Raw genomic sequence first — 21,973 nt, 5'->3', positions numbered from 1 at the left:
CTACAAGAAAATCAGTGGATGCTTGGGGTTTTTTCCTCTTAGAAAATCTTCCTCCAGGCAGTAATTACCTGCATCAAAATGCATGTACTGCAATCTCCCACAGGTGGGGGAATCTCTCTGTCCCACCGACTCCAAGTATGATCTCTCCGCAAGTCCTGGTGAGCACCCCCTGATTTTATCAACTGGCATGCGTAAGGAATTTATAATGTGTGGTATTCCTTCGTGTTTCAAGTTATGGCATAGTTTGTGTAAGGTTAGGAAAGCATCAGGCAATGTGAACAAAAATGGATGATAGGTTAAAAAAGGTTTTTTTTCCAAGTGCTAATTTAGAAGTAGAGAGGTTTTTAAACTCCTGCTCCCTCTACAAGTCATAACTGAAGTTTCTGTGCTTTCATCTACATCAAAGCTCTTCAGCTTCATGGCTTCATGAAATATTCTACAGAATTACCTGATTTTTTTATTTTTAATTTTTTTAAGTTGAATGCACATTGAGCCAACTCCAACCCTGGAGTTGTTCTATTAAAATTAACAGGAGTTGCACCAGGGATGAATTTGCCTCACTGTCACATAGTGTAAGAAAAAAAGATGAGAGCAGTATCACAAAGCCTCTAGAAAACAACATACTTGGTTGTGAACCCATTTTTACCTCTACATGATAGCAATACTAAACTTAACACAGAGCCTTCAACTTTATGTTCTTAGCCAAGAATTACAAGATGTTCAGATATAGGTCAGTAGCACAGTAAGCTTTAGATGTTATTTTTAAATTGCTAAGGGATTTTTTTCTATGGGCAGTTAATAAAATTAAAATTAAGTTGATGATTTTCAGGACAGAAGTGTGGTTTTCATGTCAAATGCAACTGTACAGTGCTGCATTCTCACTTAACAGAATTTCCTAGCATGTTCTGACTGTATTACCCACCTTTAAAAGAAAGAAAACCCCACTTTTAAACCTGGCACACAAGTTTGGGTAACGTCTCTTTTGTGAATCAGTTTTTAGATCATTTCTGTGTAGAGATACTTGCAGCAGATTACAAAAAGTGTTAGTACATGCCTTGATGAACTTCTGCGACTACTGGTAAAGTACAGAGCTGGTACTTTCAGTTCTGAATGTAAGTTTACTGTGAAATGTAAGCAGTGAATCACAAAAACTAACGCTTATTTTTGAAGTAAAGCTGCATGTGGTTGAACGTTTTTTTTTTTCAATAGCAAAGCACTTTGCATAAGTTCACTAAATGCAAAGACTAGTAAGTAAGCACAGAGTAAAACCCCTTCATATCTTGAATATCAAATATTTTACTAATAATACAAGCAAATATAATTGTCAACATTATAAGTTTAAAAATATTAAAAAGCATATTCCCAAGCCTAAAACTTACGAGCTGTTAAGTATTTGAAATTTTTCTCCTTTGTGAAAACTCAAGTCATCTTCTGTTCTTGCTTCATAGTCATAAAGCGCCACAAAAAGAGTTACACCTGAAGAAGAAGATAGGTGAGTTACACTCCATCACAAAAAACAGGAGGGAAAGGAGCCCCAAGAGATGAAGTGTCTAAGCCAAATGTAAACTACTCTGGTTGTTGAGGAACAAAATATGCTGAAGCCTCCTACTTTTTTGACAACTATTCTAATCCCTCTGCTTTTATGCAGACAGCGGGCATGCCACCTCCTTCACTCTGTACACTACATCAGTACACTTCTACATGGTGTAGGATCCCTAGTGGGCTACTCTTGGTTTGGTACCCACACACAGTGTAGCATCCCAAACAGGCAATGGGGAGTTTGAAGAGAGAGTTTAGACATAGCCATGTCGAGTATTTCCATTCCCCAGTAGAGGGATGAGGCAGGCAGGCAGGCAGTCAAATTGGGCATGTATACATAATTTCTCACTCCCCAAGTGAACTGGCACTTGCAAGCTGAAGACCCAGCTCCACCCCCACTTCAATTCTTTGCGCTATTTCATGAAATAACTTCCCAAAAGCAGCATGCTGAGACAGTTGTGCCTCTGCTGCTATTATGTGATTGATACTCACTAAGAGCACTGAGAGAAGACTTTGAAACTCACCTGTTCCTCCTCTTGTACGCAGCGTCCCTGTATGAGAGGAGGAATTGACTCCACCGAACACAGTCAGTCCTTGGCCTCCTGTGGCATGGAAGTTGTTGTAGTTTGGGATTGAAGTCACACCAAAGCTAGGATAGTGCTGTGGAGTGGGATCTGTCCCATAGCGGTAGCCTGAGCTTTGAGTTAAACTGCCATCCCTCTCGTCAGTCAGTTTTGTTGCTTCTTTATCCTTACATTGCACACAGCCCATTATCTAAAATCCTAGGAGAGAAAGGAGAGGACAGGTGTTCATACGTTGATGCTCACCAGATCTCCCCAAAATCCACATATGAAGAGGATCAAATTAAGTTCACTGCTCAAAAGTTAAGTACTTCGAAAAAAACCCACAGTGGTTTAAATATAAACAGCAACACATTGGGAAAAGCTCACACAAAATCTTCCTTCTAGTGGTTTCTCATCGCGGCCAGGAGAAGGAGGTCCTGACTGCTCTTAGGGTAGTGGCAGCTCTCTGCCCAGCCCTGCCAGGCAATGCCTTGCATAGAGGATGAAACCCCTCTCGCTCAGCCTTCACCAGGAGAGCACGACTGGCTGGCAATGGACTTGGCCAAAAAAGTACAGCTGGAGGTGTTCAAGTCTGACTCTAAAACAGAGCGAGGCACTTAGCTCACGGTTCATGTTTGACAACTACACCAGCGCTGACTTCACCTAAAGGCAATACAACCTTTTTCCATTGCCGGAGCTGTGCGTGACAGGCAGAAAAGCAGACACAATGAGCTGATAGTTATTACAACCCAGGAAAGTAGGAGGGAGCTATCAGATGGCACAACTAAAACAAAAGGAAGCGCCCTTTTATGCAGTACTGAACTGAAGGGTAAAACCTGCTGGTAGCATAAGGTGGGGCTGCCAAAAGTATACAAGAGTTAAGAAACTAGAGAAGGTCCCGGAAGAATTAACATGTCAAATGCAGAGCATCTCAAAGTCTGGATCCTGGACAGGAGGAAACAGAGGGTGAGGCTTGGAAAAGGTTGCTCTAAGTTTTTTAATTCTTGTTCAGCACCCTCATGGGGCACTACCAGGGCCTGGGTTAATCTCTTAATTTTAGGTGCCTATGTCTCTCTAGGTGGAGGGAGACAGAGTGTGATTCACCACACCTTAGAAGCAGCACTGCAAGGTTAGTCCTGTTACCTGGTATTGCTTTTCATCTGTGAGCTCTAACATTTTATAATCCATGTGCTGGTGTTACTGAACTCTCTCCTATTGACTTGAGCTGAAATCAGACACAAACCCTGAGTTTCTGAAGCCAGGCATGATGAATCTAGGGAATCAGATACTCATCTGGATGCACCCTTGATCTGAACTGGTATGGTGACTCATACATGTAACCTGGCACACAAACAACATACTCTAAACACTGGGGCTGCAAGAATAGCAGTGACAATAGAAGAAACTTTAAAAAATTAGTCTTACTAGACATACTTTGTCCAGAATATATAAACAGACAGGGAGAAAATGCAGACAAGAGAAAAAAAAGAGAAGTATAGCAAAACACACTTTCACCCTCCCATATTTCTTTTCACATTTCAGCCAATATCCGTCACTTAGGGTAAATAAAAAGCCTATTCTTTTTCAAATATCCTCATTTTTCTGTAGCTGCCAGGCTGGCTATTTTGTATGCCTTACCCCAACATCAGCACAGGAAATTGGTTTTGACAAACTCATGGGATTCAGAAAAAGCATATTCCTCCGCCGCTAATGCTTGAAAAATTATGCAGCAGCTCCCTGCTTGTCTGTGACAGTCCACAGTCTGGATACCTGCTTCCTAAATCTAAGCTGCTTAATTAAAAAAACCCCACCTCTGTTGATGGGTATTTTCTACCATTTGAAGATACCTGCAGTTATTCTACAAGCCTGTTCAGAAAAGCAAGCACCATTTTAATGTATTTCCCGGAGTTGTATTGCCTGCAGTTAGCACAGGTCTACCGTCTCTTGCTCTTAGCTTAACTTAAAGGTGCCCTTTTTGCATTTCTTGATTTCCTTCAAGATACCACATCCACTCAGCAGAGTTCCCCCACTGAAACATTTAAGTCGCTTCACACAAACAGAAACAAGGACTCCTGACTCTCTCTGTACTTGCTGCAATGAGTGGCACGAGCTGGGACGCCCCTCAAGAGACTAAAGTGACAACAGGTCCAGGGAAAGGGCTTTGCAGCCTGGAGGCTGCAAAATACACCACTGCTGCTACTGCTGCGGCAGCCATGCTGGCCTCCAGCCTCTGCTCGCCCTGGTACTTGGCTTGGTGCTGGAGGTACCATGCTGGGGCTCAAGGTTGTCCATCCCTGGAACCAGCAGTGACTCCAGGGGAGTCCACAGGCCAGCTTCGTATCAGCTGTGAAAAACCGATTGCGGAGATATCTCTGCTGCTTTTACCCATTTCAACAGCAGGATGGTCTGCCTCTGGAGACCCTCTGTTTGGAGATGTCATTCAGAGGTGAGGTTTTCCCAGCTCCTCTCAGAGCCAAGGAGCCCCAGGAGCAATGCCAGGGAGTGAAGCAGGACGACAGAGAGGGTGAGGGCTCCATGAGGTGACGGCTCATCTCCCTGCTACCAGCATGGGCAGAGCCCAGGGAGGCTTCAGGTGGTAAGGATGAGTCTGGGACTCACTGCTTGGACCCTGCTACACCTCTGTGAAAGCCTGCCTCTGGTGTGTGGAGAGCAAATATGGGCAGTGAGCAAATGCTGTGTGGGAGATGCCACAAGGGAAATCCCAGCTCAAGAGAAAGGGCAGAGAGAAGTGCCGACTGTCTGAATAGGGAAGAGTGACCCATTAAAACAGACTGGTTAAAAGGTGCAAGTGATGGAACATATGCTTATTCACCTCAAAATAGTTAAGTGATATGCAGGCGTTAGTACTTAAAGAAGAATCTCAGTAGCCTTTTTGTTGGCTTGAAAACTTACCTCCCTATGAAACTCTATTGCCTCCTCCCTTTACCCTCCTAGCTCTGTTTCTCCTCTTATTTTTCCCATGTGTTTTCACAGGAAAAAGTAGAAAAGCAAATGAAAGACTGACAGAAAAAAAGAGATGGGAAACATGAAATCTGGGAGAGCAGTGGGAGGAAAGGGGTTTTCTTGTGGCTCATTCACAAACGTTCAGCTGAGCAAGGAAAAAAATCTCCACTGAAATCTGGGAAGATTTTACATACCAATTTACAAGTGCTGCCAAGACAGCCCTACACAATTCATTTACACATTGATGAGGAAAAAGTTAAAACAACAAATCAGCTGCAAAAATAAAATTGTTCGAAGTATTCACTCTGGAAAAAAGTGAATAAACCAGGAGATGGTATACATATGTACTGGTAGTTTCAGAAAAATAATGGTTTGGGGTTTTCTTTTTATTAGGAATGATATGAATAGAAAACTATCGAATTATCAGTTTCTTGATTTTTGTTTGATTTTTGCTCCCTTTATCTTTGCTGGCAACAGCAGCACACAGGGAAGGAGAATTTGATGCAAAGCGAATGACTGACAAAAAGGGCTTTTTCTTCACTTGCCCTCTCCCACTTTGTCACAGTGTCTAGACAATGTGAGTATAAAGACTGCTTGATTGTAGCCTCTTGTAAAATGTGACAGAGGGTGTTACATGCATGCATCTTTTCAAGCCAAGTCCCCAAAAGTTGTCTGTTCCTGGCTCAAAGAAACCAGCATCACAGGGAGTTGGATAAATGTGAGAGAATACATGTACACATGTACATGCTTAAAGTGATTTCAGCTAACTCAGGGGTTTCATAGACAATAAATATAAACTCCATTCAGCATTGGCCTTTGTGTCAGTGAATGGATTCCAAAAACTAATCTCCTTCAGTATCACAGAGCAGGCTTTTAATATCCGAAAGTCTCATCTCCCTGCATGTCAGCATTTGGAGCCGTGGAAGGCTGGAGTTATTCAGCCAGCTCTGAGATCACCAAACAAAATCTGGAGCTGTTTTACACTAAACTCTCTAGAGACGAGCACACAACGTTGTTCATCCAACATGCTGCACAACTTACAGTAAAGGAACAAGATTTTATTCATTTCCATTAGGAAAGGCAGCATTTCTCAGATGTGTGAGTTACGGGTCATGCAGCACTATCATAATTTGACACTGGTATTGTTAAAAGGTATGTAACTGGCCTAATTAAAATGAACTTTTCTAATGCAAGCAAGTTGAATTTATTTTAAAGTTGTGTTTTTATGGGCAATATAAAACATGTGTTTTCATGAAAACATAAAACATTTACATATTTTTTGAGATTTCCTTAGAGACAAATAAAAATAACCATTATGTTATTTGTCTGCTTTCTTGTCCTTGTTATATTTCTTGGACTCCAACATTTATACTGCAAGCAATCCACCATCAGCCTAACCAGAATAGTAGTTTCCTCCAACATGGTGAAAACATTATTTGACAAAGATATAAAATTAATTATAGAATTATTAATTATTTATATAGCCATAGCACCTTAATTACTTTCAGTTAGGAAACTAAAGCTAAGCAGATGTTATTAACACTATTATTATTATTATTATCGTAAATCACCCTCCTTCAGTTTTTCTGTTGGTTCTTGATACAAAACGGAAACCAAGACTGAAACATCCACCAAAGCCACACATCCACTTTATTAACAGAAACAAAAGCAGTACTCTGTCAGCTAATCAAAGCCTATTTTAAAAGTAAAAGCTCCAACACGTGATATCTGAAAAGCAAAAAGTTTTGAGAAGCTTTTGCTTAGTCTAGCTTCTGCTGTTGTAAGCCATCAGGAAAAGATGGATGGGAGGAAGATGGTGTAAATTCACTCCTTCAGAGCATCAGAAGTTTTTCCATAAGATTTGGCAACTTGCAGCTGAAACTCTGAATTATGGTTACCTCTTCAGAACCTGCTTTTTTGAGTGTTGTAGGAGGTCTTTAAAATGTCTGAGAGAGGGGCAGAGGGAGATTCAGGGAAACACCTGTCTATTCTGCACCCTTCTATCCATTCCATGGCCTCTGTTCTCCAACCCCTTGTGTAGGAAAGGAGACCACCATGGCAGAGGGCTCCAACCTACTGAAGAGACATGGAGCAGGTTCAGACCCAGCAGGGCACATTCTCCTTCCTCTTGGATTTCTCTGGAATGAAATCTGATGGTATATTTTTAGGACAACTTCTTTCAGTGAAAGACATGAAAGGGAAAGGCTGGATGACTGGTAACTGTCAACTGTCTTTTTCTGACCAAATCTTACAAATCTTGTCTGGAAAGCACCAGCAGGAAAGCTGAGTTAAAACCCAGTTATGTTAAAAGGGAATCAGAAGAACAAAATCCTTGGCTTTTATTCAGTCTCTGTGGTGAACATGCTTGTTAATCAGACCAAGGGTTGCAGGCAGCATGGCTGTGAAAAGTATATTCTCTATGGGATATCTTCTTGGTGTTTTATGTTTTGCTGAAAGCACCACAGAAGTATCAGTCTGTGACATCAAATAAGCCAAATTTCATGAGCTACACTAGGATTTAATATTCAAAATGCCATTCTGAGATACTGTGAAGATGCAAGAAGGACAGAAAAGGCTTTCCAAGAATAAGAACTACAAGAATTTTTAAAAGACACTTTAGTTTGCTGTGGAATGCCTCCTGCAGGCTAGATAGGAGGAATAATCAACACAGAAATATACCCTGAAGTTGAAATGTCCTACTTTCCATGCCACCATTAGTAGCTCCCTAGAGAGAAACTGATGGAGCACATATTTTGAAACACAAGCCTGAGACACATTAAAACCCCCAATTTTCAGAAAGGTCTTGCTCACCCACTTTGACTACCACAAGTTGTTCGGAAGGCATTCCAAATTGGGCAACAAATAGGCACTTAAAACTAGTCCTATGTAGGTCAGTAATTCTCATGCTATCTGCTTGACGACCTCTCTTTCACTTACATTTATGCTGATGGGAGCATTTTGGATTTCCAGAATTAATTCTGTGTTAGCTTCAAGCCAACTCAAATTAAACAGATGGAATAAAATAGCAACACTTGTTGCATTATTTTTGGTTTTATCTAGTAACTCCAGGACCTTTTAGAGGACTGTCTTCACTTCAGCTTGACCAGTGATTCCACAGTTTTTAGTGATCATAAAGCAGGTCAGAAAGATACAACAAATACTTTAAAATAATTCAAACTCTTGGGTGTTATTCATTATTTCTCAGGCTTGTGGGTTGTGGGTTACTATATATATACATATAATTTTTATACTAATGGCCCGATCTAGAAAGAAAAGAATTTTACTGCAATGTGATAGATCTGGTTCAGCCTTGAAAGAGGCTGGAAACTGGGGATTTGGTAGAATGCCTGCAAATCTACATGTGCACCACACCTGTCATACTGCATTAGAAAATGTAAATTGGAGAAGATGCAGTACTACCACTGGATGTCCTGTGACTGTTAAAGATATGCAGAAAATCTCACATACACAATGAGGTATTCCTGGACAAAAGGCCAGAAACACCAGGGCAAAACTTCAAGTCAAGTATGCATCAGGATCAATGACTGCATTGAAACAGCATTTTCATGAGAAAAACAGCACTGAAAAATGCCTGGGCTGCATTCATTTGATTTTTGAAGAAAGTCCTTTAACACTTCACTCCCAGATTCTGCTTTAGTGGCTGAAAAGAAAAATCTCAGCAGTTAAATTGCTTGTTTGTCTGCAGCAGTCTAAAGTCAGGCCACTGCCCTGTGTCAGTGGACATCCATGGCTGGAGGATTAGGAAGAGCAGTCTTAGATGAGCTCCTGCTGCCATACTGCTCTGGCTCAAAGCAAATGCCTTTTACAGTGCTGTAGTGCTCTTACTATTGTTTCTTGCCAGCATAAAGTTGCTTTGGAAGTCTTCTACAGTGGTGGCAGAAGGGATTCAGGAAAAGGAGCAGCTCGTGCTGCCATGAGAAGAACAGACCCTGCAAGGAGCTTTGAAGTGCCATATTTTGCCCTGCTGTTCCTCCCCATTTACGGAGTGACTGGGGACGCAGCCCTGGAAATGACAGCTTCCTGACACTACAGACGATGTTTAAGTTGTAACACATGTCTGCAAAGTATAGCGCTGTGCTTGCCTTCCCTCTTTTTCCCCTTTGGGACCTGAACTAAAAGTCAGTTATGAAAGATGAAGATTTGGGCTTCTTCCCACCCATTTAATTTCAGCCAGCCTCAGAGGCCAGGACTGGTGAAGGGAAGGTGTGTGTTGAAGGATTTCATTGAACTACAACCAGACCCTTGGCTTCTGCCAGAGGTTGTGAGCACATCTGTCCATGGGGCAGGGCGGGTGGCCACTGAATGCCAGGAAGAAAGAGCGATGAATGTCTTGACAAACAGATCCATTCTCCTGCTGGTGGGGTATTGTCCCTCTCCAGCAAGAGATTTATTACAATCTAAACATATTTATTATCTATATATTTGTACAATCTATTTATGACAAGCTAGAGAGGAAGAAGGAAGTCAGTGTTTCACCCAGGCAGGAAGGACAATAACCATGTCCACGTGTGGTGCTTGTTTGAGGGATAGTTGGTGGTGGGACTGGCTGGGAGCTGGCTGGTGGGGAGGTCACCTAACAAGGCCACAAGAAGATGCATTAGCAAATGCAGGTGTTCAAGCAGCTGTAATCAAAAGCTCCCCAGTGCAACTGATGCAAGAAGAGGAGACAAACACTCCAAACTGCCCACAAAAGGACACGTTGCCACCCTTTTGGTTTTCTGCAGCTTCTTTGCCAGCCGAGTCTGTGACAGTTATGGCCTCATCTTTTTAAAAAAACAGTGAATTCTTTTTCACTCTCTGTGATACATCCCTTTCAACAAAACCAAACCAGAACAAAACATAAGAAATGATTAAAGCAGAGTCTCACCCTGCAATCTCTTAAAGTAACAGTAACTGAGTTAATGCCTTGTACTGTCTCAGGGCTTTTATTACTTTAAAAAAAAGATGCCTTAGAAAAATGCAGCACAGGAAGATCAGTGTTCTTTTCTTTTTCCACCAACATCCAGACTTCACTTGTAATCTAAAAGGAAGAAGCTTACATATAACTAATGTGAGAAGGAAGGCCTGCAGGTTTTACATTCATAAACTGAAGACCAAGTCAGACTCAAAACTGCACTTAGGATTTCTTTCTTTTTTTTGTGTGCTTAAAGTGAGTTAAAGGAAGCTTTGAAATTAACAGCTAAAGGCAGCAGCTACACACAGTAAACACACTGCTTGCTCTACAGTTAAACCCCCCCAAAGGATGGGTCTATCCTTGGTTCTGAGTAACACACGTAAATTCGATAGCATGATTTCAAGCTACATTCCGCCTTCATCATGCTGCTTGTGGTAACTCTATTCACAAGCAGAGAGAAGTGGGTGGATGGTCTGCATAAGCATTTTGAGCTAATGCACCTAAATTTTAAAGTGTCTTTTAAATATATAAATTAGAAAACCTGTATCAAGAGAACAACTGCTGCAAATGCTAGAATCATTTTATCTTGTAAAAAGAAGTGAAACAGTGTCTCCACTGATTTCCTCTTTCTTTTCCTCCGTTAAGAGAACAGAAAGATGATTGCAGGTTGATTCACACTGTTCTGATTTTTTTCTTTCAATTCTTATTTTTAGAATCTACCCAGGATTAATGGGTGTTCATCTGAACCACACTATGGGAGCGGCATGGAGCAGAATGCAAAATGTGAATCAGGATGGGCAGGGAAGGAAGCGGGGGAAAGGGGAGGGGAGAGGCATAGAAGTCCTACCTGCTTGTTTCTTTGGAGTATGTAAGAGGCATAGAGAAAGATTTTCTCTCAAGAAACCCCATTGCTCCCTCCCCACCCTCCTTTGTCTATGCACAAATGAAACTAACCTCTTCTCTGCCTTGTCTGATTTCTGGTGACAGAAGAATTTGGAGGATGTGACAGAAAGGAAATGGGAGCAAGCTGAGTCTCAAATCAGGAGATGATTTACTTTGAGACCATTCCTGGCACCGTTCCCTCCTGAAGGGGCTCTCGTTTCACCTAGGTTGCTACTGCTAATATTTCAGAAGTGTTATTTGAATTCCTTATTTGTCCAGTTATACTGGGGAAAAAAGTACTCTCCTTCCTAAATAGGAGCAAAAATTTGCCTGTGGCCAGCTCACAAAGAAATCCCCAGTCTTCTCACCATTACTGCAGCTGGCTTCAGCTACAACAGCAAAGATGCTTACAGGTAGAGACCCCAGACAAGGTGGCAACCACATGGTGACAAAGGCCAGTGAGCAACCAGAGTCCTGAAGGTACTGACTACATCAGTAACGGGAAGACACAAAAACTCTGCGTACGCTTACACACACACAAAAAGTGCTACTAGTGAGACCTGTTTTCTCAACCCTAGCTGTTGCCACTGTGGTTTCAGTGTATAACAGCTTACTTCTGTATGAGAGCTTAGATACGTGTACTGGGTCTGGATGGGGTTAAGTTTCTTCATAGCAGTCCGAACCCTGCTGTGCTTCAGATCTGTGACCAAAGCAGTGTTGATAACACACCCATGTTTTAGCTATTGCTGAGCAGTGCTTGCACAGAGTCAAGACCTTCTTTGTTTCTCACTCTGCCCCCACAGTGAGTAGGTTGGGGTTGGGCAAGAGGTTGGGAGAGGACACAGCTGGGACAGATGACCCCAATTGACCAAAGGGATATTCCACAGTATATGATGTTGTGCTCAGCAATAAAAGCTGAGTGTTTTGAAAGTAGCCATTGCTTGGAGACTGGCTGAGCATCAGTTTGCTGGTGGAAGGTGGTGAGTGCCTTTGCATCACTTGTTTTCTTTTTACTTCCTTTGTTTATTAAACTGATTTTTATCTCAACCTCTCTTGCTTTTGCCCTTCCGATTCTCTACCCCATTCTGCTGGGGAGCAGTGAGTGAGTGACTGGGTGGGGGCTTAGCTGCTGGCTGGGGTCAACCCACCACAGTGAGTAATATGTAAGTGATGTTCTTGGTCTGAAAAATAACTTCAGAGGTACACAAGTTAAGCCGTGTTAACCAGACAGGCAAGAATCGAGGTACTGCCTGGAGATGAATTTGTTGTGATTACAAAGACGACACATTACCATCTAGTCCATTTTTAGCAGAGATTTTGAAATCTGGAAAACAAGAGAGTGGGAGGCTGAGATGGTAGTGAAAAACACCCTGGACAATGGGATGTGGAAGGAGACAGGTCCTAACTTGCATTCTCTCTTACAGAAGATTGACAGCGTTGATGAATACAGTCCAATCATGAGGCCACTAAGACCAGCGATTCTCAACTCTGTTTTGCCAACTAACCTACAAACTGAAGCTCCCCATATTCTACAATCCTGTGGCTTCCTCTGTGCCACCAGGGATGTTTTCTAGGAAGTCTATGGTCAGTCTCTCCTTCCTTTAAACCACACACAGTCCCTATCACCAAAAAGCTCAGAAATGCCCCTAGAAACAGAGATAACCTACCCAAAGCTGAATGGGGCAATTGGCAGAGCAAAGCAAAGAGGTGAGTAACAGGAGGGGAATCAAGGCAGAATCCACAAGAATGGGAGGAAAAAGAGAAGCTACTGTCCCCTCCCTTGGCTTCTGCTGAGGACCAGTGACCCACAGCAAAGCCCCTCTGCCTCCTCCAAAGGTGGATTAATACTACTCAGCTCAGAGTGGACCCTGCAACGCCCAATGCCCAACAAGGTTGCCTACATCCCACTGCTATGTCAGGGAACTCTAGGAGGTAGTACCAAAACTGATACATGTGGACCTATGCCCCCAAAGGCCTGTTTCTCTCTGTCTCTGTCTTTCTTTCTGTCTCCTTCTCACTCTGTCTCTTTAAAAGATACCAGCATTCAAGATACCAGCAGCAGTAACAGAGGAACACAGAACAACAATGCTGGACAGATGCTTTCTCTCCTCAATGTATTGTCCTCTTTGTCTTTGCATTAGTGTATATGGTTGTAGGACTGATAAGTTTTCCTTTTTGGTGATTAATCCCACAGCCTGCCCTGACTCTTAGATGGCTGCACTACTTGAATTGGAACGTCACAGTCTGGAGGAGAATGAGACAACAAGAAACATGGGAGAACATCACAGGTGCTTCAAGAGTTGGAACTTGGAGTTTAAAAAAAAGGTGATGGTGAGGAAAACCATGAGGGAAGGACCCTTCTGCTACGCAAAGAAGATGGGGCTTAAAAAGCGATCAGATGCCAGCTAAGGGCCATGAAAAATAGATTCTGCTGGGTTAGCGAGCATTTTCCAAAGGAAGCCAGCAAACAGCTAGAGGGTCCTTCTACATTGATCAAAATGCAGAATGGGTAGTTAGGCGTTGGAATGGGCTCCCTAGGGCAGTGGTGGAGTCCCCATCCCTGGAGGTGTTTAAGAGTCGGGTTGACATAGCGCTTAGGGATATGGTGTAGTTGGGAACTGTCAGTGCTAGGTTAACGGTTGGACTAGATGATCTTCAAGGTCCTTTCCAACCTAGACGATTCTGTGATTCTGTGAAAATACCTAAGTATCACTAAGCATATGGTAGATCTATTTTTAAGCTTTATGTCTACATCTGAGGGCAAGTAGAAGAGATAATTTGATTTCATCATGAACCTGAGGTCATTACACATACTGCTCAGTGAATGATTTGCAAGGGATGGTCATGTGTAGTGACTCTAAGATACAGGTCCATAACCTGGTCCCTTAGCTTAAAGCTACTTCAATCTCCTTAGCACAGCTATAGGAGGTTCTACTTTAATCCTTCATGGCCTAAGCAGGAAATCATGTTGAAATAATGGACTGAATGGAAGCTGTGGATATTTAGGCTAGGTGTCAGGGAAGAAAGTCCTTTCTATTGGCAAGGACAGCAAAACAACCTGGAATAGATTGACTAAGGCAGTGTGAAAGCTAGACAAGTATGTGCCAGGGACAGCACTGCCTCTGGTTAGAAGGATGGATGAGTCTCTTTCAGTCGTTTTCTATTACTCAATGAGTGACCAAAACAGTGGATGCAAACACTTTTTAATAGCCCCTCCCCTCAAGCCAGAGGAACTGTGATTTCTTTATTTCTCTTGCTCCCTCTTTCATTCTTTCTCAAGGTTCATACACTTAGGAGAAGAAACTGTACTTTAAAACTGGCCTGTGAATGAATGTACATTTGCAAAGCTCTAAAAACCTACCCGAAGATCCTGTTAATCACACAGAACAGAGTGTGGAAGTTTGCCCAGTTGGACATTTTCTTAACCTAGCACGCAGGATTATCTGCAGTGGTGCTCCTTGACTGGTAATCCAGAGAGCGCTGGGGCCCATATATCATCAGGTGGTCTACAAGCTCACAGCACACACATGACCAAGCAAATACATATCCACGGGATGCTGTGGCAACATTTTGGTGGTGTTTGAGCTCTCCCTCACACTGCCTGCACGCCCTCCCCAGTTTAGCTCTCTGAGCAAGAGCAGTTGAAAAGCACTGACCCAAAGTGCCCCTGAGGATGGCTCCAACCATCCTCATCAGCAGAATGAAAAGAGCAGTGCGTGAGGAAGAGGCAATCAACAGAGGTTTCTCTGTTTCTTCGTATTTAAGACACAAAAGAGAAGTGCAGGACTGGATGGTAATCAGGATCAGACAGGCAGGGTTTCACCGGAGGTGACCATTTTGTGATACACCTTGTGGACTACACAACTGTTGACAATTCAGGAGATCTGGACACCCTGTCTGGACTTCCTTCCTGTTTCCTCACACAAAGACACAAAACCAAAGGCTGATGAAGTTAACAACTAGGTGAACAGCACAGAGGACAGACGTCAGATTTGTGTATCTTGACAGGAAATGAATGCATACTCTGTAAGCCAGGCTGGCTGGGCGAGTCAGCTTAAACAACAAACCAACAGCACATTCTGCACAAATCCATGATATCAAGAACAATATATCATGATATCCATGATATCATTAACCAAAGCAGTGGCTGTAAGAAGATGACCTTTTTCAGTTGCCTATATGCTAATTACAAGTGTCTGAAAAAATGGATAAATCCTCTGCCTGCAGAGTAGCAATGCAAAGTAACACTCCTTAAAAAATAATAGCTACATTTATATCATTAGAATATTAAAATAAACAGTTGTAGCCAATTTAAGAAGTCCAAATGGAAGAGGGGAGTTCACAGGCCCTATATTGTAGCCAATTTAAGAAGTCCAAATGGAAGAGGGGAGTTCACAGGCCCTATATGTCACAAATGATGTCTGTCTGAATGACTGACAACATGGAAGTAAGTAAGTAATCTTGGATATTTATGAATTAAGATAGACCCAAGGTGGGATATTAGTTGGTATCTGTTACAGATCATTGAAATCACTACAGAGCACAGGATGACGAGCTTCTTCAACACCTATATACAACAAGAATAAAAAAACCCGTGTTGTTTATGCTGGAGACCTTATGTCATTCGCACTAAAACATGCCTGTACTTTCCAAAAGGCTACAAATGACAAGTTACTAACTCTTAATTTAAAGGAAAGATCAGTCTTCCTAACCCCGTGAACTAAAGCTCTTGCCAATTAGCTAAATGAGTCATACACAATATAGGCCTTGCAGCATCAAAGGGAATGGAGAATTCAGGAGCAGTTCACAGCACGGCGACCACAATGTGAAGAGCTTGTGGGGTGTTGCTAAACTTCACTGCACACAGGTAAACTCCACAGTGGTCACCCCACCACGCCACATGCAGCAGGACCAGCTGACTTGCTCCCTGCCCCAGCCAGGGACAGCAACAGGCAGGAGCTGCGGTGCCGGCACAAGCACAACTTACCGCTGGTCATATGATGTAGCTACACCTGAACTGCTTGTGAGTCATATGAGGTTTAGCAGAGGAGCCAGACAATCCCTGCTCTAGATTTTGTCTCAGTAAGGAGGAAATGATCACAAACCAGAAAGAAGGTTACTGGTTGTTTAGACTGAAAAGGACCAACACTTTCTGTGAAAATAACTAATGCTGTCTGTGATCAAATCCAGACTAGTAAAATTATATGCAATATATGAACATACGCTCTTCATATATACATAAGCTAAAATCATAGTGTATGCTTTCTGAGAGGCAATTTCACATAACTATAGTGAACAGGAGTCAAATCAGGCTGAAGACAGAACGTACAGAAAGTTGCTGCCATCTGTAAATGGTTTAAGACATTTCTTAAATGCCTACAATGTTACAACCATGAAAAGAAGACAGCTAGATAAAAATAACACACAAAGAAGAAACCCAACAGCTGGGTTTACCAGGGAAGTGAAAAAACATAAAATGTTATATACAAAACCAACACATGAAGGGGGAAAGGGGAAAAGATAATAATGAGTAAAAAAGCTAAAATAAAGATTATATAGAGGAAGCAAGAAGATACTGGGAAAAATTAAGGCAGATAGAATCAGATACATAATTTCTTATTTTTCTAAGCAGATTATAAAAGATGAATCCTGAACAATAAAAGTGGTAGAATTGTTCATAACAATACAGCAGCAGCAGAAGTTATTCAATAAGTATTTCTGATTAGCACACAGGTAAAAGGCTGGACGATCTGTTTATGATGATGAAATAACTTCCCATCACAGCAGCCCCTGGAGAGGGGACACTAAGCAGCAGATACACGATTATAGGTGTTTCAGATTAGTTTCTAGAAACAAACTTGTCTCAGAAGGTTTCAGAGACCTAGCCTTAGAGCTGCTCCTGCTGCATCTAAAGCAGTTCTAGGCCCCTGGGAAAGGACCAGGGGCAAGAGGAAGGCTCATGCTGGGCCACTGTTTAAGAAGGGTAAAAAGTGATTACAGGCCAGTTGGCTGAGTTTCCACTATTTTGCACAGGATAGAACAACCAACATAGGACTCAATTAATAAAATCTTAAAAAAAAAGCTCTAGAATTAAAGCCAATCAACTTGTCTTTAAGGGAAACAGGTCCTGTCAAACTAATCTGATATCATTTCTTGCAAAATTACAAGTTCACTTGACAAAGTCAGCATTGTTGACAGTATTACAAGTCTAAATTATTTGACTTGTTCTGTAGAATATCTTTAAGAAGAAACAATGCTTTGAAGCTTGTATGGAGTGTCTCCATCTGTACATGGAGAGCAGGACTCCATAGGTGGACAGCACTGTATGGGGTCAGGCAAAAATCTCAAACATATTTTATACTGAAGACACTTCTGAGTCCACAGTCAAATGTATTAAAAAGTTGATAAATGAAGGAAGCCAAAGTGTAACTGTAAATGGGAAACTATTTATTAGCAAACAGATGGGTTCCTATTTGGTTCCTACTGGTGATCATCCCTTCACTATTTAATAGCCTTATCAGTGACCTGGATTAAAGTTAAGTCATTATGGTCAGATACAAGACTGGGGGCAGCAAAAAACAAATAATGAAAGGACAAGCCTGACACAGAGCAACTGGGGCCTGTAGAAAGATGGGAGAAACCAGTTTAGGTGTTAATATGGTCAAGTGCAGAATCACCTTATCAGAATAAATAATACAGGCTGTACTTACACAATGAGAGGGAGAGAGAGGACTCTATCCTCCAAAGCAGAGACTGAATATGAGACCAGGGGTCCTGGGAGGCAATCAGCTCGACATGAATTCCCCACGCAAGGCTGTGGCCAAAAGGGCTGATGCGAACCTCAGCTGTACAAACAAATGAAAATCAAAAGATGAGTAGGTAGGTTACAGTGACGCTGTATTTGGCTCTTGTTCTTCTGCTCATGAATAGTGTATCAGGTTCTGTTGCTCCATTTTTCAAATAAAGTGTTGGAAAAATTGGAAGAGTGTTCAGGGAAGAGAGATTAAAGAACTGAAAACACTGGGTAGCAGAAAGCTTTGTTAAAAACAGAAAGCTTAACAGGAATTTTGTTATTTTGTTCACAGTACAGGAGTATTCATACAGGGAATACATTTGACAACAGTGGGCTCTAATCAAGCAAAGGTGGAAAACACATTGGAACTGGAAACTAATCCAATCCAGACTGTGAACAGGCAATTTTGTTTTGCTTTTTCAGCAATGATCTGTTATGGACAATTAACCAGTAATTAACCCTTTGCACCCCAGGTTGTGATGTACTGTCCATCTCTGCAAAGTTGTGAAAATAACTGTGCTTGATTTAAAAAGGATGCACATCATGCACCTTGGGTTATTAGGCATGAAGCAGGAGCTCCTGCATAAAGCTGGAGGTTGGGTGAGTGGTCACCGCATCAGACAGTGCTTTTTGTTTCCATTAAGAAACACTCCTTTCCCTCTCAGGGTAGTAATCCTGGCAGCCTTCCTGCTCAGAGCCTACAAAATATATCCAGGGGAAACCCCAACCTTTTGGGGCTGAGGTGCCATTTAAGGATGGATGACACCCAACTGTCCATCTTCTGCAGGATCTGCAGGCAGCCGTCTCTGAATTCCAGCACCTGGCTCCACACAAAATTCACACTGAGATGCCAAGGAAACAACTTTTAGGAAACCAGTGGGGGTTATTACAGTTCTGACAGTGAGAGACTACCTGTGACTCCTTGCTTCAGCAGTTCATTTAATCTTCTGCCTGCTGCTAGGATCTCATCCCAGGGATCTGCCTGGGGTCCCATTCCAGGATCCCCCAGCCACAGAAGGTGACCTTAATGGATCAGGCTGAGGGAAGAGTCCTCCATACCGCACAGATATTCACCCTCCCAATTTCACCCTTTTGGGATGAACTGATAGACTAGCTACCTTCGTCAGGAAAACAAGTTAGTGCCTTTAAGTGGGGTGAGTGGCTGTAAGCACTGCTCCCGCAGGCACCTCCCAGCTCACTTGGGATATCCACACGTCTTCTCCTTCCCCTTCACCCTGTTGAGGGAACCGGGTGCTGCCAAGAAAGCTTTGGGCTCTGCATCCCAAGGATGGGGTCTAGAAGGTGGGCTCCTAAGGACCACGTGCTCAGCAGGGGGCCCTGGTTACTGAATTTGCTTCATCCCGCAGCCTGCCAATATTTAAGTTTGGTGGTTTTTAAGGATGCAGTGCAAGCTTTTGTCCATGCTGTCTGCCTTAACCTGGGCCTTTGGCCAGAGAGTATTAATCCTGTCAATCTGCAGGAGTGAGGAAGGCTGGGGAGTGTTTGATTTGTGCCAGTGGCTGGCATCAGCTCATTTTAAGCTTCTGGAATGACTGAGTGCTGCAGTGTAAATTCTGCAAATAAAACAGATAAAATAATCTCAACTACTTGTGCTCAGCATTGGTTCACATACAGCACTCCAGAAATTTAGAAGGCATTATTTCATACAAACATTTAATTATATTTAATTATGATTCTACAGATATTTTTCTGTTCAACAGGTGGGAAAAAAATGTGTTTTTCAAACTTTCAGTCACTTTCAGTAAGTGATGCCCACTAAAACACAGCATACATAGCATAGTAAAATTTCAGTGCTATGTTACAAACATAAAAGAAATATCCCATCTTAAGTAAACTACTGTATTACAAAACTTCTGCAGAGTAAACTAAAGCAAGAAAGCTAGTGAAAATTTAGGGAGGAAAAAGGCATGTCCAAGTGTGGGGTATATATATGTATATAGACACACACAGATATGTGCACATGCGTTCAGACACACACCTCCACCTGGTCTTTGCTATACTTGGTCTTCCTATCAACAGATCCCAAGATTCAAAACTATGATTGGCAACTCTTTAGTCACTGAAAGAGCAAAAGTTTTGGGAAAGCTGATCAAGAGTGAGCTTTCAGAGCTACTAATAAAAGATGAATCAGAGCCTACTAAAATACAGTTTGAATTCTTCATTTTTGTATCTCAATACTTTCTGTCCTCCTGGATGCATTTTTCTCCCTCTTCCTCTGGCACAACCCCAGCTACATCCTACAGCATTAGGATGTTTTGTTAAGCACATGTGCAACTGTGTTTTTAAGCCTTGTAAAGGCTTGCTTATACCAAAAGATGTACCATTACAAAGTTCACATAGGCTAGACTCCACAAATTTATTTTTACAGATGAAATAACTGTGGTAATCTTCCTAAACATAAATGAAGCAAATAGCTTTAATATGTGGATTTAAAAAATCTTTCTGAAATATTAAGAAATAAGTCAGATGTGAGGCTTGTCCTTTTACTCCAGACACACAGAGAAAGAATTAAATGGAGAATGCGAGACTAGCCATCCCATCTGCCTTTGTAAGTCACCCAGACCAGACGCAGAAATGCTATGGAAGTTAATGCAATGAACCCCAGAAGTGTCACTTTCACAAATCTCAAGAGGCATCATTGACCCAAGGCTGGCTGCAGTTTCTGCCCCAATTCCAGTTTAAAGTATTCAGTTTGACCCTCAAGCAACAGTGCTGCTGGAGAACATGCTAAGAAACAAATGCAGGCAATTGCTTTGACATAATTCTTTTGGACTCAGGCAGATCAAATGTGCTGATGTCAACAGAGACCGGAAAAGAGTTTTACCCAATCTCCTTTCCTCACTGAAGAAAAAAATAAGAGAAATCAAAGCACAACCCAAAACCTAGCCAAACACATGCCCACCTCTCAGCAGCAAGACTACTACACGCTGTCTAAGAAAGGGAGAACCAAGAAAAATGTTTCCAAAGTATCATTTGGATGTATACACAGCATTTCATTTATAGCTTTAACTTATCTAACTTGTATATATAATTGGCTCTTTGCACATAACATGCATGAAACGTCTGTTCCATAAAGGATATTAATCTAGAACCCCAGGAACAGCACAATTCAGTCCTTTATGGCTACAGTACATTCAAAAGAGTTCCTAACATAGTCCCCTCACCTTAAAGCAAACTGCTCTTCTTCCTTCTCTCTTATTCTTCTAAAATTTAGGGGATTGCCTGGACCTGCTTTCAATATCATTGTCAGGATGAAACTTTCCTGCCTTGCTACTCATTTAAATGCCCAAGCTTTGGCAACTTCAAGGCTGCACAGTTTGATAGCAGAGAACGCTGAGGCAACTCTGAGAGGGAGTACAAGAATAGAGACTGGGGACACTTTTTCCAAGGGAAAGATGAATTATGCTAGGAAACCAGATCAAGGAAGCCACGATGACTATCTTGAGAATAAAAGATTAAACTAAAGATTTTCTTCTCTACCTGGTTGCTGTTGCTCCTGAAATAACTTCTGTATTAAAGGAAAAGAGAAAAAAACATACATCAGTGATACAGTTTTTCAGAACTCATAAGGGAAAATACCAGGGTTAAATGTGGCTTGTCCCTCAACTTTATACAATGAAAACAGAACAAAGAAACAGATCCCAAGCTCCTTCCCTTCTCCCTCTTTTATCTCATCTCCTAAGAAAGGCTTCCACCTCTGCTACTCTCAAGTTTCCTTTTCTTCCATTCCTCCAGGTCCCCATCAGTCCATGCAGACAGATTGTCTGTAAAGGTATCACACAAAAACCAAATGAGAACCTCAAGGCTTCCCCTTTCTGTATGCCGAGAGTGCTTCCAAGAAGAGAAACTCTTGTGAAGGAGTGCACTATCACTTTGCTATTCAGCAGCTACTTGTGTGGGTCACTCTACCACAATAAAAGTCTACATCTGCTATCTGACCACAGTGAAAAGAGAGATAAATTACCACTTTGTATGTCTGTAAGAAGCGTGGTATAAGAAGCATGGTCTCTGAGAGAAGAGTGATCATGTGTTACAGCCACAAACTACTTGATCTAGAACATCAAACCACCGTACACAAAATAAAAACCAGACTTTTGTCCTTCTTCATTTCCCACCCTTCTGCTCCCGAAATGTGGCCACAAAGTGTGGCCCACAGTTTAGCTGACCATCAGAGGCTGCAGGACCTTTCCAGCTATGTTGGGACCTGCGTAAATGTTGTGATGTTCAGGGAATAAGAGTTTTAAGACCACCAATTGTCAGGAATTATCAAACACTTCAGTCCTTGAAGCGCGTGGT

At 42.0% G+C, this 21,973-nt stretch overlaps 1 protein-coding gene across 6 annotated transcripts in view; it reads right to left on the bottom strand.

Moving 5' to 3' along the window:
• FYN (FYN proto-oncogene, Src family tyrosine kinase) overlaps window positions 1-21,973 on the bottom strand; it is a 136,574-nt gene that overhangs the window by 37,196 nt on the left and 77,405 nt on the right. For all 6 annotated transcript variants that reach the window (XM_074819302.1, XM_074819301.1, XM_074819304.1 and 3 more), the window contains 3 exons: window positions 17,574-17,708; window positions 2,064-2,321; window positions 1,380-1,476 (listed from right to left, as the gene is read on the bottom strand). In XM_074819302.1, coding sequence (XP_074675403.1) covers window positions 1,380-1,476; window positions 2,064-2,310 — 344 coding nt within the window. In that variant the 5' untranslated portion in view covers window positions 2,311-2,321; window positions 17,574-17,708. The remainder of the gene's footprint in view (window positions 1-1,379; window positions 1,477-2,063; window positions 2,322-17,573; window positions 17,709-21,973) is intronic.

Source organism: Strix aluco, chromosome 3, assembly GCF_031877795.1.
Source record: "Strix aluco isolate bStrAlu1 chromosome 3, bStrAlu1.hap1, whole genome shotgun sequence".
In the NCBI taxonomy this organism is placed as follows: Eukaryota; Metazoa; Chordata; class Aves; order Strigiformes; family Strigidae; genus Strix; species Strix aluco.
This window is presented reverse-complemented; position numbering and strand designations above follow the sequence as displayed.